At 38.0% G+C, this 14,166-nt stretch overlaps 1 protein-coding gene across 1 annotated transcript; it reads left to right on the forward strand.

Annotated features, from left to right (window-relative positions):
* Positions 1–11,806: 11,806 nt before the first annotated feature.
* On the forward strand, positions 11,807–13,461 carry LOC100011355 (isocitrate dehydrogenase [NAD] subunit beta, mitochondrial-like). The gene has a single exon (XM_056799566.1). It carries the CDS (start codon positions 11,934–11,936, stop codon positions 13,077–13,079), a length of 1,146 nt encoding a protein of 381 aa, XP_056655544.1. The 5' UTR covers positions 11,807–11,933; the 3' UTR covers positions 13,080–13,461.
* Positions 13,462–14,166: the final 705 nt, after the last annotated feature.

A 14,166-nucleotide genomic window follows, 5' to 3' on the forward strand; every position in this document is an offset into this window, starting at 1 on the left:
CCATTACGGCTCTGCCTCGATTACATACTGTGAAAGTACTTAGAGATTACTTGGAAAATTCTAGGTGGGGAAGAATATGCTTAAGAGAGAAACTGACATTTTGAAGTCAAGCCCCCATAATTGGAATTGGCCCTTGTGATTACAGAGTTCTGAGTGGTAGTAATTGGGATGTAGGTTATGATAGAATCAGCTTTCTATGTGAGATCACATCATTGGCTATTTAGAACAAAGATCAAAGTGAATACAAAAATTAAATAGAGTAAATGGAAGGCATTGTGGATTTGTAGCAGTTCTGGCCTAATTCTTCCATGGTTTGTATCCTACCACCATTGTCCTACATGAAGATGAAATTGGAAAGAAAGAGCTACTGAACTTGATAAAATGCATAAAAATAATCAATGCAGGAGGTGACAAAATAAAAAGCAACCAGGGATTGATTTTTAAATTTACTAAAAAAGGGAAAAGTGCCAAGATGGCTAAACAACTTAAATATAAAGAAGGAAACTATAAATTAAGTGAACATAGAATAGTATACCTGTCAGATCTATGGGAAAGAAAAGAATTTAAGACCAAACTAGAAATAGAGAATATCACAAAATATAAAATGAATACGTTTGATTATATTAAATTAAAAAGGTTTTGTATAAACAAAACCAATGCATCCAAAATTAGAAGGGAAGCAACAAATTGGGAAAAAATCTTTATAACAAAAACCTCTGAGAAAGGTCTAATTTTCAACTATATAAGGAACTAAATCAATTATACAAAAAAAAAATCAAGCCATTCACCAATTGATAAATGGGCAAGGGACATGAATAGGCAGTTTTCAGATAAAGAAATCAAAACTATCAATAAGCACATGAAAAAGTATTCTAAATCTCTTAAACTAGAGAAATGCAAATCAAAACAACTCTGAGGTACCACCTCATACCTAGCCAACTGGCTCATATGACAGCAAAGTAAAGTAAATAATTGGAGGGGATATTAATATTATATTTATTTGAATATTGGAGGGGATGTGGCAAAATTGGGACATTAATGCATTGCTGGTGGAGTTGTGAATTGATCCAACCATTCTGGAAGGCAATTTGGAACTATGCCCAAAGGGCGATAAAAGACTGTCTGCCCTCTGATCCAGCCATAGCACTGCCGGGTTTGTACCCCAAAGAGATAATAAGGAAAAATACTTGTACAAAAATATTTATAGCTGCACTCTTTGTGGTGGCAAAAAATTGGAAAATGAAGGGATGCCCTTCAATTGGGGAATGGCTGAACAAATTGTGGTATCTGTTGGTGATGGAAAACTATTGTGCTAAAAGGAATACATAACAGGAAATTCATGTGAACTGGAATGACCTCCAGGAATTAATGCAGAGCAAAAGGAGCAGAACCAGGAGAACATTATACACAGAGATGGATACACTGTGGCCCAATCAAATGTAATGGACTTCTCCACTAGCAGCAGTGCAATGATTATAGGACAATTCTGAGGAACTTATGAGAAAGAACACTATCCATATCCAGAGAAAGAATCATGGAAGTAGAAACACAGAAGAAAAAACATTTTCTTGATGACATGGTTCCATGGGGATATGATTGGGGATATAGAGTCTAAATGATCAGCCTAGTGCAAAATACTAATAATATGGAAATAGGTCTTGAGCAATGATACATGTAAAACCCAGTTGAATTGCTCATTGGCTATGGGAGGGGGGAGAGAGGAAGAGGAGGAAAAGAATACGAATCATGTAACCATGGAAAAATATTCTAAATTAAATAAATAAATACTTTTTAAAAAAAGTGTCAAGAGAATGGAAAAGGAACATGAACAATGCTCTTATCCAAAGGAAACTTGGAGGATGTTTGCAACTGCTGGCTTTTGTGATGGCTTTTTCTTTCCTATAAAAATCTTTATAGGAGTGGCTGTATCTTGATTCAAAAAAAATGAAAAAGCAACAAACAGGCCGACTTTTCAAGTTGATTTCTTTAGCATACCATGTATTCAGTCACACAACTAAGAGGTGTAGAGAATATAAGATCCTGCTTTTTAATTATTTATTCATTTTTTACAAAGTGGTTTTAGAGAATGAAATGCAGCCTTGAAATTTATCTTCCAATTTATCTTTCTTGAAAAATTTAAACTTATGCAAGCCTATAAACAATGTGGCCATGAAGATTATTTTATTTGATGATCTGTTTGATTTCAACACAGAAAGGTATAAAGCAAGGATAAATAGGTTCTAGGTATTTGATAATATCTTGGAATATATACTATTTAGAGTCCAGACAAAAGATAAATTATTGGCATTATTCTAATTTCATTGAATCCCAGAACACTTCAATGCCTTCTCAGTGAAATCCATAGTGATATGAAATTGGTCTTACTATTTACATTGGAAAAAGTAAAGCAGATAAAAAGTACAGACTGTGACATATAGGCATTCTGTCAGTATGATCCCTCACAATATATGTCTTGGTTAGGACATGCAAATGGACTAAGAGCTAGGTCCAAAATTAAGAAGTAGGAAAATCAATCCAGATTTCATTTGGATTAGGTTTCATTGTTTTCCATATTCCCAAGATTTTCATTGCATCTGTAATCTATCTCTTTAATATCAATATTCTTCTAATGGAGCTATGTGTCAGCATAATAGATGAGTGATAGAAGCAATATTCCCCAGGATAATGATATATAAACTGACCTAGCTTTTTCTGAGCCCCATACCCTATATGGTTTAGACCTATTCTTTTCTTTAAGAAGTATTGAAATCTATCACTCACCTTCCAGAGAAGTGATGAACTTAAAATATAGATAAAACAAATACTTTTAGGCATAGGTAATCTAGAAATTTGTTTTGTAGGACTATGCATGTTTCATTAATTTCTTTGGTTATTTTTTATTCAATTTGGAGTAGTGGAAAGAGTAGAATTTTTTTCTGCTTGCAAAATCAAATAACTGTTATAAAAGAGAGGTATTGAAGTTTTTCTTAAAGACTTGATTAGCTACAAAGACCAGATTAGGTTGTTGAGCTGACTTCCTAGTCTCTAGAGTACAAAAGGCCATATGCATATCTGTTTTAGAGCATGACTAACTTCCCTAACTGATGTGCAAAGGAAATTTACTCTTCCCTCCTTTCTGGGGTTGAGCAGATGATGTGTACCTGGCATGAGGCTGAACTTGATCCAGAGGCAAAGATTGTTTGAAGGAAATTGTCTAGTGAATTGGGGCACAAAGATAGAATGGCAGCCAGAAAAAGGCAGCAATAGAGTCAAGCGATCACCAGAAAGGGGGCAAGGCAGATGTCCCCTGCATTGCCCCTTGGATTCCCCCCCCACCACCCGGACTGTCCTCCCTGGGCAGCCCAGGCAAAATAAAAAGCCACAGTTGGCTCCCAAGATGTGATATGTGAGTTAGTGGGAGGAGTAAAAGTTTGATAAACTGAGACCAGAGCAGATTTTGCTTTCTTCTCTTCTGTTTGTTACTGGTGTAATGATTAAAATTTTGGGAAAACTGAGGCAGGTAGAAATTAGTTTCTCTCTGCAAGGAGTATGATTATTTTTATGAGGTTTATTGAAGATTAAATATAAAGAAAACAAAAGTAAGAAAAGCACGTGTCTAGGCTCAGAGAGCCTATTCACAACCACTCACATCTTGCCTGCTAGGTGGAGAGCCACGTGTGCTCCAAAGTAGAAGTAAAAAGAGCACAGAGCCTCTTCACAACCAGGTTAAATACCCCATTTCGCTCTCAGCCCAGGTGAGGTTTCAGTGAGATTACAAAGCATTTTGGGGAAGTGGAGCAAGAACTTCTGGGGATTGAAGTCCTGTATTCGAGTCCATTTTTATACTGGCTAGACTTCCCTGTGAATGAGGCTAGGGGGCCTTAATGGAGGCCACAGAATAGCAAGCTAAAGGGAGCAATAAGGAAACTAACATATATATTTCTCCTACTTTTCCATCTTTTCCCCCGACTATTTTTGACTAATAAAATTATTAATTTACGACCAGTCTCATAATTTTCCCTCATACTGAGAAACTAGATTCTAAATTGAATAGTGTCCTCATTGAATATCCTTTTTAAATATCTTTCCCCAGTTTAGGCTAAGTAAAGCTTCTTTTGTTAATGTTGAATCAACTATCAATGTCACATTTCATTAAAAAATTGGACCTAAATTATTACACAACTGGGCTGAGTTAGGCTCAAATCACAACATTAGCATCAACCCATCAGTTTCTTACTTTCCGTGAAATCTCAGTGAAGGAAGAAGCAAATGCTCAGCCTGAAGCACAAGATAAGAAAGATGAGGCAGAAGCCTAATGTATAGTGAATGTACTAATCCAGAGGTCATGGGAAAAGAGATATGGAGTACTCAAACCTTGCCTGCACCTAGCTATTCCTTTTCAAAATGTCATTAGATCCATTTCTGAGCCCTCTTTTCCTCTTCATCCAGGATTTTCATCTATCATTTGATGAATGAATGAATGAATGGATGGATAGATGAATGGATGGATGAAAAAAGCATTTATTGAGTACTTATTATGTGACAGACATTGTGGTAAATGCTAAGGATTTGAATACAAGCAAGCAAGATCATTTCTGGCCTCAAGAAGTTTACATTCTAAAGAGGGAACAAAGGGTATAGAGAGGAACTATAAAAAAGATGTCATGTGGCACCATAGTTGGAAACAGCAAGTGGTGTGTGGCCTTATACTGAAAACTCACCCAACTGAGCCATGGGTGCTGCGGAAGGAGTCTGAATTATTTGGGGATTCTTATTCTCTTTACCATTTGAATTCTTCTTGCTTTAGGACACTCCATATTATAATGGCAGTAATCAATATTAAAAAACAAAAATAAGAAATTATGATCATGGCATCTGCTCCCATTACTTCCTGGCAAATAGAGGGCGAAATGGAGGCAGTACTAGATTTTATATTTTGGGGCTCAAAGATCACAGTAGACAGTGACTGTAGCCATGAAATTAAAAGAAGCTTACTCCTTGTAAGGAAAGGTAAAGGAAATTTTGACACCATACTAAAAAGCAGAGATATCATTTTGTTAAAGAAGGTCTGCATAGTCAAAGCTACAGTTTTTTTCAATGATAATGTATGTCTGTGAGAGTTGGACCATAAGGAAAGCTGAGCTTTTTAGAACTGAAGCTTTCAAATTGTGGTCCTGGAGAAGACTTTTGAGAGTTTCTTGGACACTGAGGAGATGAAATCAGTCGATAATTAAAGAAAATAACTCTGTTTATAGGAAGAACAAATTCTAAAGCTAAAACTTAAATACTTTGGCCACATAATGAGAAGACAGGACTCTGGAAAAGTCTCTGAGGTTGAGAAAGACTGAAGAGAAAAGAGACGAGTACAGTAGAGGATGAGATGGATAGATAGGGTCATGAAAGCAATGAACCATGAGCTTGGACAGACTTCAGGAAGGAGTAGAGGATAGAAGGGCTTGATGTGCTATGCTCCATGAGGTCAGAGTCAGACATGAATGAATGACTGAACAACAGCAAAACCAAAAACAATCTATCAACCCATTTAGAGTTGCATGTCATGCATCCTCTTGATTTCTGGACTTGTTCTGCTAGCATGGTAGGGTGGAAATAGAACCCAACTTTCTCACTGAAATTATTCATGGTCTCTAATTGTGAGTTCTAGCTCTTCCACTTATTACCCAGATGAATTTGAGCAAGCCATTTGGACTATGGCTCTCAGTTTTCTCACTTGTAAAATTAAATAATTAGAGAAGATGACCTCTGAGGTTCCTTCTAGATCTAAATCTATGACTTTATGATTCTGTGAATGTAGACTGTTCATCATAAATGATATTTTTCCCTGGGCCAAAATGATAGACATAAGTTGACAATAATATGCTACCAATTATGACTATTGAAGAAGTGTTATAAAAGGTATTATCAAAAGTTTGTATTACTGGCAAGAGAGGTGGTCTGGTCATATAGGAAGAATGAAAGATAATCAACTCAATTTACATGAGCAACTCAAGTGGCACACTTGTACATTCAAGATATTAAGAGAACGACAGGAAGTTCTACAGCAGTTGGATAGATCCTTTCTGCAGGACATATGGGAGGGCAAGGACATGAATCACATGGAAGGCATGGAGTGAAAATGCACACTAATGAAATCATGGCACCATCAAAATACAAGCAGATTATTTACAACTGTTCGGTGTATTCTCCATGAGGCACTCAGAAGAAAAAGAGACTGTTAGAAGCTTTGGTAAAAGGGAAATTATAATAATTGAGTCCCATGGGCTTGGAAGCATGTATTTGTTGTTGATAATCTGTCATGGGATAATTAATTGCATAGCCTGCACAGCTGAAGGAAATGCTTTTGTACTACCCCAGAGAGAAGGCATTCTACAAATAGTCAAGCCTGATGCCAAGATTATCAACCCATCTCCTTATTTCTAAGTCAGTTCTATAGAAAAGTCAAAGCGGGATTCCTTAACAGCCCTTTTCCAACTAAAATTCCCATATACCCACATATAAAAAAAAAAAGGAGAGCTAAAACTTTCTGAATCTACTAGAAAAGAGGCTGTTATTGTCTCTAAGACAAATAAATATGCATATATGTGTGTGCATGTGTGTATATATGTATACATAGAGAGACAAAGACAAAAGGCAGCAATACAGAGATGAGGAGAGACAGACAGAGAGACAGAGAGGGAGGGAGAGAGGGAGAAGTGATAATCAGTTTATGACATTGAATTCTGTGTTAGAAGTGGTCTCTGTTTCTCAGTGGACATCTGTATTGTGATGGAATTAATTCCTGGAATACTCTGAGTTTGAAAATCTTTTTCAATCTGGGATGACCTATTTTTGATATTTGATTGATGATAGGTCCTGCAGTCCAGGCTAGTTTACTATTATCTGCTACCTCTAGCTAAAATTCAGGTGCTATTGCTAAATCGTAGGTCAGTGATAATGACCTATCTTGCGTTAGAGAGCCTTATTCCCTGAATAACAAGTTATCTCTAAAATAGTGCCAGATAGTGAGGCCTCTGCTGGAACTTGGCATGTGGCAGCCTTAAACATCTTATAGCCATGGCCTAACTTATTGTGTTTCTAAAGTAAGGGCTGCTTTCCAGGTCATTTCAGGGCTCTCTGTATACTTGAATTACTTCCTTAATAGTTTTTGTCTTTGGCATTCAGCATAGAAAATTATTGAAGTTTTGTCTTGAACAAAATTTGAATATAGGCTAGCCTTCTATAGAAATGAGATATTGTAGGTACGTAGCTGTACCAGGAGTTGAAATATCCTCATTGTCTCAGACACTGTTTTCAGGTGATTGGGATGGTAATTGCCCCATATGTGTTAGCTCTTTGGAAAAAAATTCACGTGTTGGCACATCAATTTAAAATGGTTGGAAATTTTCCATTTGAGTGACCCATGGCTAAGCTTCCTGAATGAGATCACTTCTGAATTTGCTTAAAAAGGCAGAACAGACAGGCACCAGAGCCATACAGTGGTATGTGTCAGTCAGGGAATCCAGAACATTCAGATTACACCATTAGCAACTGAGTCAAACCAAATGAGGAGGAGGAAACAGTTTACTGGAATTTTTTACAATTTAAAGAAAGCCGCCTAGAGCTAATCAGTGTTTTCCATCAAAAATAGAATCTCCATCATTGGGATCATGACTTTAGGACTAACTAATAGAGCTAACTAATCATTAAGTTAACAAGATGGTGGAAAGTTGTACTTTGCAGAATTGCTTAGCTCTTATAGAAGAGATCTCTGAGGAGTCTGAACATTTCCTATATAAACTATTTTTATAGTTATATTGAAGAGTTATGGCAGGGATTGTTTTGTATCAACCGTAAGTAATATCTTAAGACCTTCCTGGACAACTGGCTTTCTTATCCATCATCAAACTTGAGTAATTTCTACAAATAAAGAACATAGAGCATGGTATTCCTGGTGCAAAAGGAAACAGTGCCCTCTCTCCACTGATATTGATAGTAATAATCTTTTTTATATTCCGGAAGATAGGAACTATAGTTGTAAGGTATAAGAACTAAGGGATATGGTCTAGGATGCAGAGACTTAAAAATGATCATGTTGATAAAGACCTTATTAAAAAAAAACCCAAGCTTTCTAATTTTTTTATTCTTAGAGCATATACTTCCTCAGGGAAAATGGTTGTCATGGGACAATGTATAGAATGTACCTTTTTCCCAATGCAAAAAAATCTAAGTGGGAGAAATATAAGGTGACAAGGCAATATCAGCTAAGGGTACAATTGCATCTAGAGAAGAGATTATCTAGCCTTTATTCCCATGGGTCTTGTGGGAGAAGGTGGACCCATAAGTGGGGTTCTGCCATAGAAACAGTATTAAGAAGAGTGGCTCCACCTTGAATTTGTTGTAAGGATGTATATATACTTCACATACCCATTTAAGTATCTAAAAATTTTTGAATATGTAGGTCTGATAACCAGATGCTAGAATGGCATACTTCTAATTATTTTGACCAAATTATGTTTATACCTATCATGGCTATTTTGTTGTGAGTTTGAAAAGTCACCTTAAGTATGATATCAACGTGTTCTTATACTGGCACAAACAGCCTTTGACCACTGATTACATCAGATGAAGCTGATTGAGTTCCCCTTAAAATCAGGCCATAATTAACCCAACTTCCTACGTCTGGTCATGAATGATGGCTTGGGTTTTCATTGGAGACTGAGTCTAGTCCTAAGTGAAGTGAAATCAGAAAAGGTCTCATTAGTCATGATGTAAGATTTAGGAAGAAAGCACATTATGAACTTCCAGTTTCCTCAGAAAGAACCAAGTCTAACCTCACCAGAGACCAGAAAAGTCACGATCCCATCTTCAGCTATTAGCTTGTCTGCCTATATCCATGCTCTTTTTTTCTTGTACTTCCCAACAAGCATTATTTTTTTGTGTGTGTGTGTCTCAGGTTGGCAATATTGTTTTGAGTAGTTTGAATGTGATATTGTGTTGGCCATTCCCTACTCTAGATCTTAAGGAACTTGTGTGATTTCCTGTAGGTGCTATGGGAATCGGAACAGGAGCAGGGGCTTTCCCTTTCTCTATTTAGTAAATAGATTAAAATAACTGAGTGAACATATTGATTAAAGCAATAAAAGCAACTTGATTAACCAAATAGTTGGATGTCTTGCCTGGACTTGGAGAGTAAATTCTTAGATGCCCTTTTTTCACATAATTTACTATTTATGCTTGAGAAATAAAACAATCCTCCATAATCTCAACTGAAACAGCCATCAAACAATTCTGGGAGTAGTTGTTGGTGGAAAACTGCAAGGTAAGATGTAGAGGTGGTAGGAGGGAAGGATAACCCTCTCCTCACTCATGTTAATACCCATCAAAACAAAGCTCAGTTTTTTCTGTTAGTTATTGCTGTGAATAGAAAGACTCTGATTCAATAGCAAGAATAGGATCCCTGGAGATATAATGGAGGTGATGAGTATTCCAAAACAGATCCATTCTAATTACTGTGGCCATCAGACAATATTTATTAATGGACTACTCAGAATAAATCCACATCTGGAGCATATACTTTCCTTAGAACTAGTTCAATAAATTTTCACAATTCCAGGCCACAGGGAAAATGGTTGTCATGGGACAATGTATGGAATGCATTAGGACACTAAACAAAATTTACATGTATTTTAGAATGAGTTGTTTTCCTAGAGCTCAGGGGAAGCAGAATGTTTCCAGAGGGAGTGACTGAAGGTTTTTTTGGGGGGGGGATAGTAGAGGGGGTGAATTTTCTCCATGGAGTTCCTGGCCAAAATTATGCAGCAGGAAAAAGTTGTCTTTAGCCGTTCTGTCTTCTTGTTCTTTGAACTTCTCCCTTCCTGGCATAGTTGGGTAACATTTACAGTAATACTGTTTTTTTTTTTTAAAGCATTTTATGTTTCCTACCTTGCCAGAGTATTCCATGTATTTCTCCCTCTACCCCTCCCAGAAAGCCATCCAATATAATGAATTGCATTTTTCTAGAGAAGAAAAAAAGTCTGCAAACTGATTGATATGTTGAACAAGTATGAAAACTTGTACAATGTGTAACACCTATGGACCTCCCACCTTTGAATTAGTAAATTGTTCTTTCCATTTACATTGTTGTAGTCAATGTGTGTATTGTTTTCTTGACTCTGTTCACTTCATTCTGTACCAGTTCACATAGATATTTCTGTGCTTCATTCATCATTGACATCATGTATTATGGCATAGTAACTGTCTATTATAGTCAAGTACCACAATTTATTTAGATGGTTTACTTGAGAGAGATATAAACTGCATAATGGAATCTCCTTCAAGGCCTATTGAAATTTGTCACTTTATATGCATAATTCAAAATTGCTTTCCAAAATGGTTGCACCATTTTACATCTCCACCAACAATGTATTAGTATACCTATTTTTCTACATTACTTCTACATAAACTTTTGCCATTCATTTGTATCCTCAGCACTTGGCACAGTACCTGGGACATGGTAGATGCTTAATAAATGTTTGTTGATTAAATGATCTCAGAGGCCAACTAATCCAACCCCTAATTTTACCTGAAGGATTAATGAATAAAAATGTACATGTAGAGCTTCATTTCTTTAGCTAAAGTCATTTCCTATTTAAATGCAAATGTCTTTGGCAAGGAGTGGTATTTTAAGCTATTATCAGTTTATACCTGTCTTAATGAACTTCCAATTCTTCCTTTAAAAAAAAACCCCAAACTCTTACCTTCCATCTTAGAATCAATACTGTATATTGGTTTCAAGGAAGAAGAGGGGTAAAGGCTATGCAGTGGTTGTTAAGTGGTTTGCCCAGGGTCATACAGCTAGGCAGTATCTGAGGCCATGTTTGAACCCAGGATCCTTCCATCTCTATGCTTGACTCTCAATCCACTGAGGCACCTAGCTGCACTCCTCACTCCCCACCCTCCTGTTCTTTCTTAATAATTGGGTTGCCTTAGGGAAGCTAGGTGGCTAAGTGGTTATAGAGTCAGGCCTAGAGACAGGAGGTCCTAGATTCAAATTTGACCTCAGATATTCCTGGCTGTGTGATCCAGGACAAGTCACTTAACCTCCATTTCCTAGCCCCAATTGCTCTTCTGAAACTGAAAAACTTGGAACCAATACTTTCTATTCTAAGTATTGATTCTAAGATAGAAAGAAAGGGATTTTTAATGATCATGTAGTATTATTAGTCCTAAAGTGTTGGTGAGAATAGCAGATATAGAACATTGAATATGCCATAACTAATGAATGACTAATAATGGTTTATTCCCTCATACAAGCTTCCAGGGATTAATGAGACACTTCCTTGGGGAAAGACAAGTGATGAATATAGATTGAAAAAGCTGATTCCATATGAAGTTTAAGGATACCAAGAGAGAAGAGATTCTTTCAGGAGACTACATGTTCACTACTAGCAGATGGGACACTGGCAGGCAGAGCAGAGGAAGGCTAGTGAATGGTAGACTGGAATGGGGAGAGATTTGAGGCAGGGAGAAGGACCAGAAAGCTATTATAATAATGCAGGAGAGAAATGATGAGGCCCTGCATTAGGATTGGACGTAGAGGGTAAGAGAGGGGGAGTCAAGGATGATACCCCTCATTGGGAGCCTGGGGAGGTGGTGGTCTCCTTGACAGTAAATGCGGAAATGAGAAAGAGGGTTTGGGGGCAAAGATAATGATTTTAGTTTTAGAGTTGTTAAGTTTAAAACATCCGATGGCCATTTCAGCTCTAGATTGGTGATACTAGGCTCTGTTGTAGGGAGAAGTAACAGCTCTGAGAACAGCCTGGCAACCAGGAGACCTGGCTAATAGTGACTTAAGAGGAACATTGCGCTTTTTGACGTCACTTCCGGTGCGACGACTTGCTCTTCCAAGTCTCCTCTAGTCCAGGGCGTAAGAGGAGATGGCGGCCCTGGGCGGTGTCCGTGTGATAAGCCAATCACTGGTAGTGGGTCGGAGACCTGGAGCCTGGAGGGGCCTGATCACCACAGCTGCCACCCACTCTGCTCAGCCAAAGCATGGGGTGGGTGATGAGAAGGAGGGTAAGGTGATACCTGTCACTATGGTGCCCGGTGATGGTGTGGGGCCTGAGCTTATGGAGGCTGTCAGAAAAGTCTTTAAGGCAGCCCTGGTCCCTGTGGAGTTTCAGGAGTATCATCTGAGTGGGATGGAGAACATGGCCACAGAAGAGAAACTGGAACAAGTGCTGAACTCCATAAGGAAAAATAAGATCGCGATCATTGGAAAAATCCATACGCCAATGGATAACAACAAAGGCATCTTGTCTTATAATATGCAGATCAAGCGGAAACTGGATCTGTTTGCTAACGTTGTTCCGGTCCAGAGCCTTTTGGGATATGAGACCCGACACAACAACCTGGACTTGGTGATCATCCGGGAGCAGACTGAGGGAGAATATAGTGCCCTGGAGCATGAAAGTGTCAAGGGGGTGATTGAATGTTTGAAGATCATCACTAGTTACAAGTCCCGGCGAATTGCCAAGTTTGCCTTTGACTATGCCACCAAAAAGGGTCGAAAGAAGGTCACAGCCGTGCATAAGGCCAATATTATGAAGCTGGCTGATGGGCTCTTCCTGAAGTGTTGTGAGGAGGTGGCTGAGCTATACCCCAAGATCAAGTTTGAGAACATAATCATAGACAACTGTTGTCTACAGTTGGTGAAAAATCCATACCAATTTGATGTGCTCGTGATGCCCAGTCTCTATGGAAACATTGTTGACAACTTGGCAGCAGGACTGGTGGGGGGTGCTGGTGTGGTTCCTGGTGAGAGCTACAGTGGTGAATACGCTGTTTTTGAAACAGGTGCAAAGCACCAGTATAGCCAGGCTGCGGGCAAGAACATTGCCAACCCTACTGCCATGCTACTGTCTTCCAGCAATATGCTGAATTACCTCAACCTGAAAGATCACTCCAGCAAGATTGCTGGGGCTGTGAAGGCAGTGATAAAAACTGGCAAAATTCGGACTGAGGATATGGGCGGCAAAAACACCACATCAGAATTCATCGATTCGATTATCAAACACCTGTAACCCCTTCACGGGGGCTAGAATCCCTTCCTATTTCCTTATTTTATACTGGAAGAGAGCCCCTGGACAACACCCCATGCTTCCATAAAGTGGACGGCAGGAGAAACTTGCCTGTGTCTCCTTTCCATTCCAAGGGACAAGATCTATCTACAGCTGTTTTGCTTTTGTCTCAGTAAAAACATGGACCAGAATAAAGAAAGGACTAACTTGCTCACCAGTTTCACTACCAGTGTAAGGCAATAAAGCAGACTGGATTCGATGAAGCAGATTAAGGAATACTGAAGAATCTCACTCTCTATATAACATAAAATAGATTGTTTGATATACTTTCAATATTTAATTATGTCATTATGCCATAACATTTCAATACAGTTCAATCCTTGCACTTGTGTTTTTTTTTCTCTCTTACCTTTTGTCTTAGTATTGATACTAAATATTGGTGCTGAAGATAGTTAAATTCTTGATAGCACAGAAGCAGACTGTCTTGTTTATTGGGAAAGATAAATTCCTGAGGATCAAGGATTATTTTAATACCTAACATCATGCCCTGCACATAGTAGACAATCAGTCAATGGATTTTTGATAGAAATGGAGAGCAGATATTGGCTCTCTGTACCCCCCCCCCACAGAATAAATGAATTAAATTCAATAAATATTTATTAAACATCTATATAGTATACAAGGCTTTGTACTAGGCCCTTGAAGACAAAAAGATGAATAAAACTACATAATCTTTTCTCAACATGAGTTCACAGTCTAATCAGAGGAAATGGGCTAGTTAGAACATGTACAAATTAACTCCTGAGGATAGAATGTGATAGAATAAGGAAGTTTGAGGAAGAAGTTATTTTTAGTTGAGCAGATCAGGAAAGGTTTCATGGAGTAGGTGGCCTCTGAAAGGAACTTTTAAAGAAAACAAGAATTTCATTAGATGTGGAGGGCATGTAATAAGGAGGGCATTAATAAGGAGGGCATCTGCACAAATGTGTGGAAGAAGGAGAGTGCAGGAAGACTGAATATATGGTTATGAAGGGGAATAATAGTATGAAATAAGATAGGAAATTTTGATTGAAGCCCTATTGTTGAAGAC

The sequence above is a fragment of the Monodelphis domestica genome, chromosome 5 (assembly GCF_027887165.1).
Source record: "Monodelphis domestica isolate mMonDom1 chromosome 5, mMonDom1.pri, whole genome shotgun sequence".
Lineage (NCBI taxonomy): Eukaryota > Metazoa > Chordata > Mammalia > Didelphimorphia > Didelphidae > Monodelphis > Monodelphis domestica.

What these genes read in the sequence shown, in the direction of transcription:
- LOC100011355 (XM_056799566.1), top strand. Translation starts at nt 11,934, where the DNA reads ATGGCGGCCCTGGGCGGTGTCCGTGTGATAAGCCAATCACTGGTAGTG.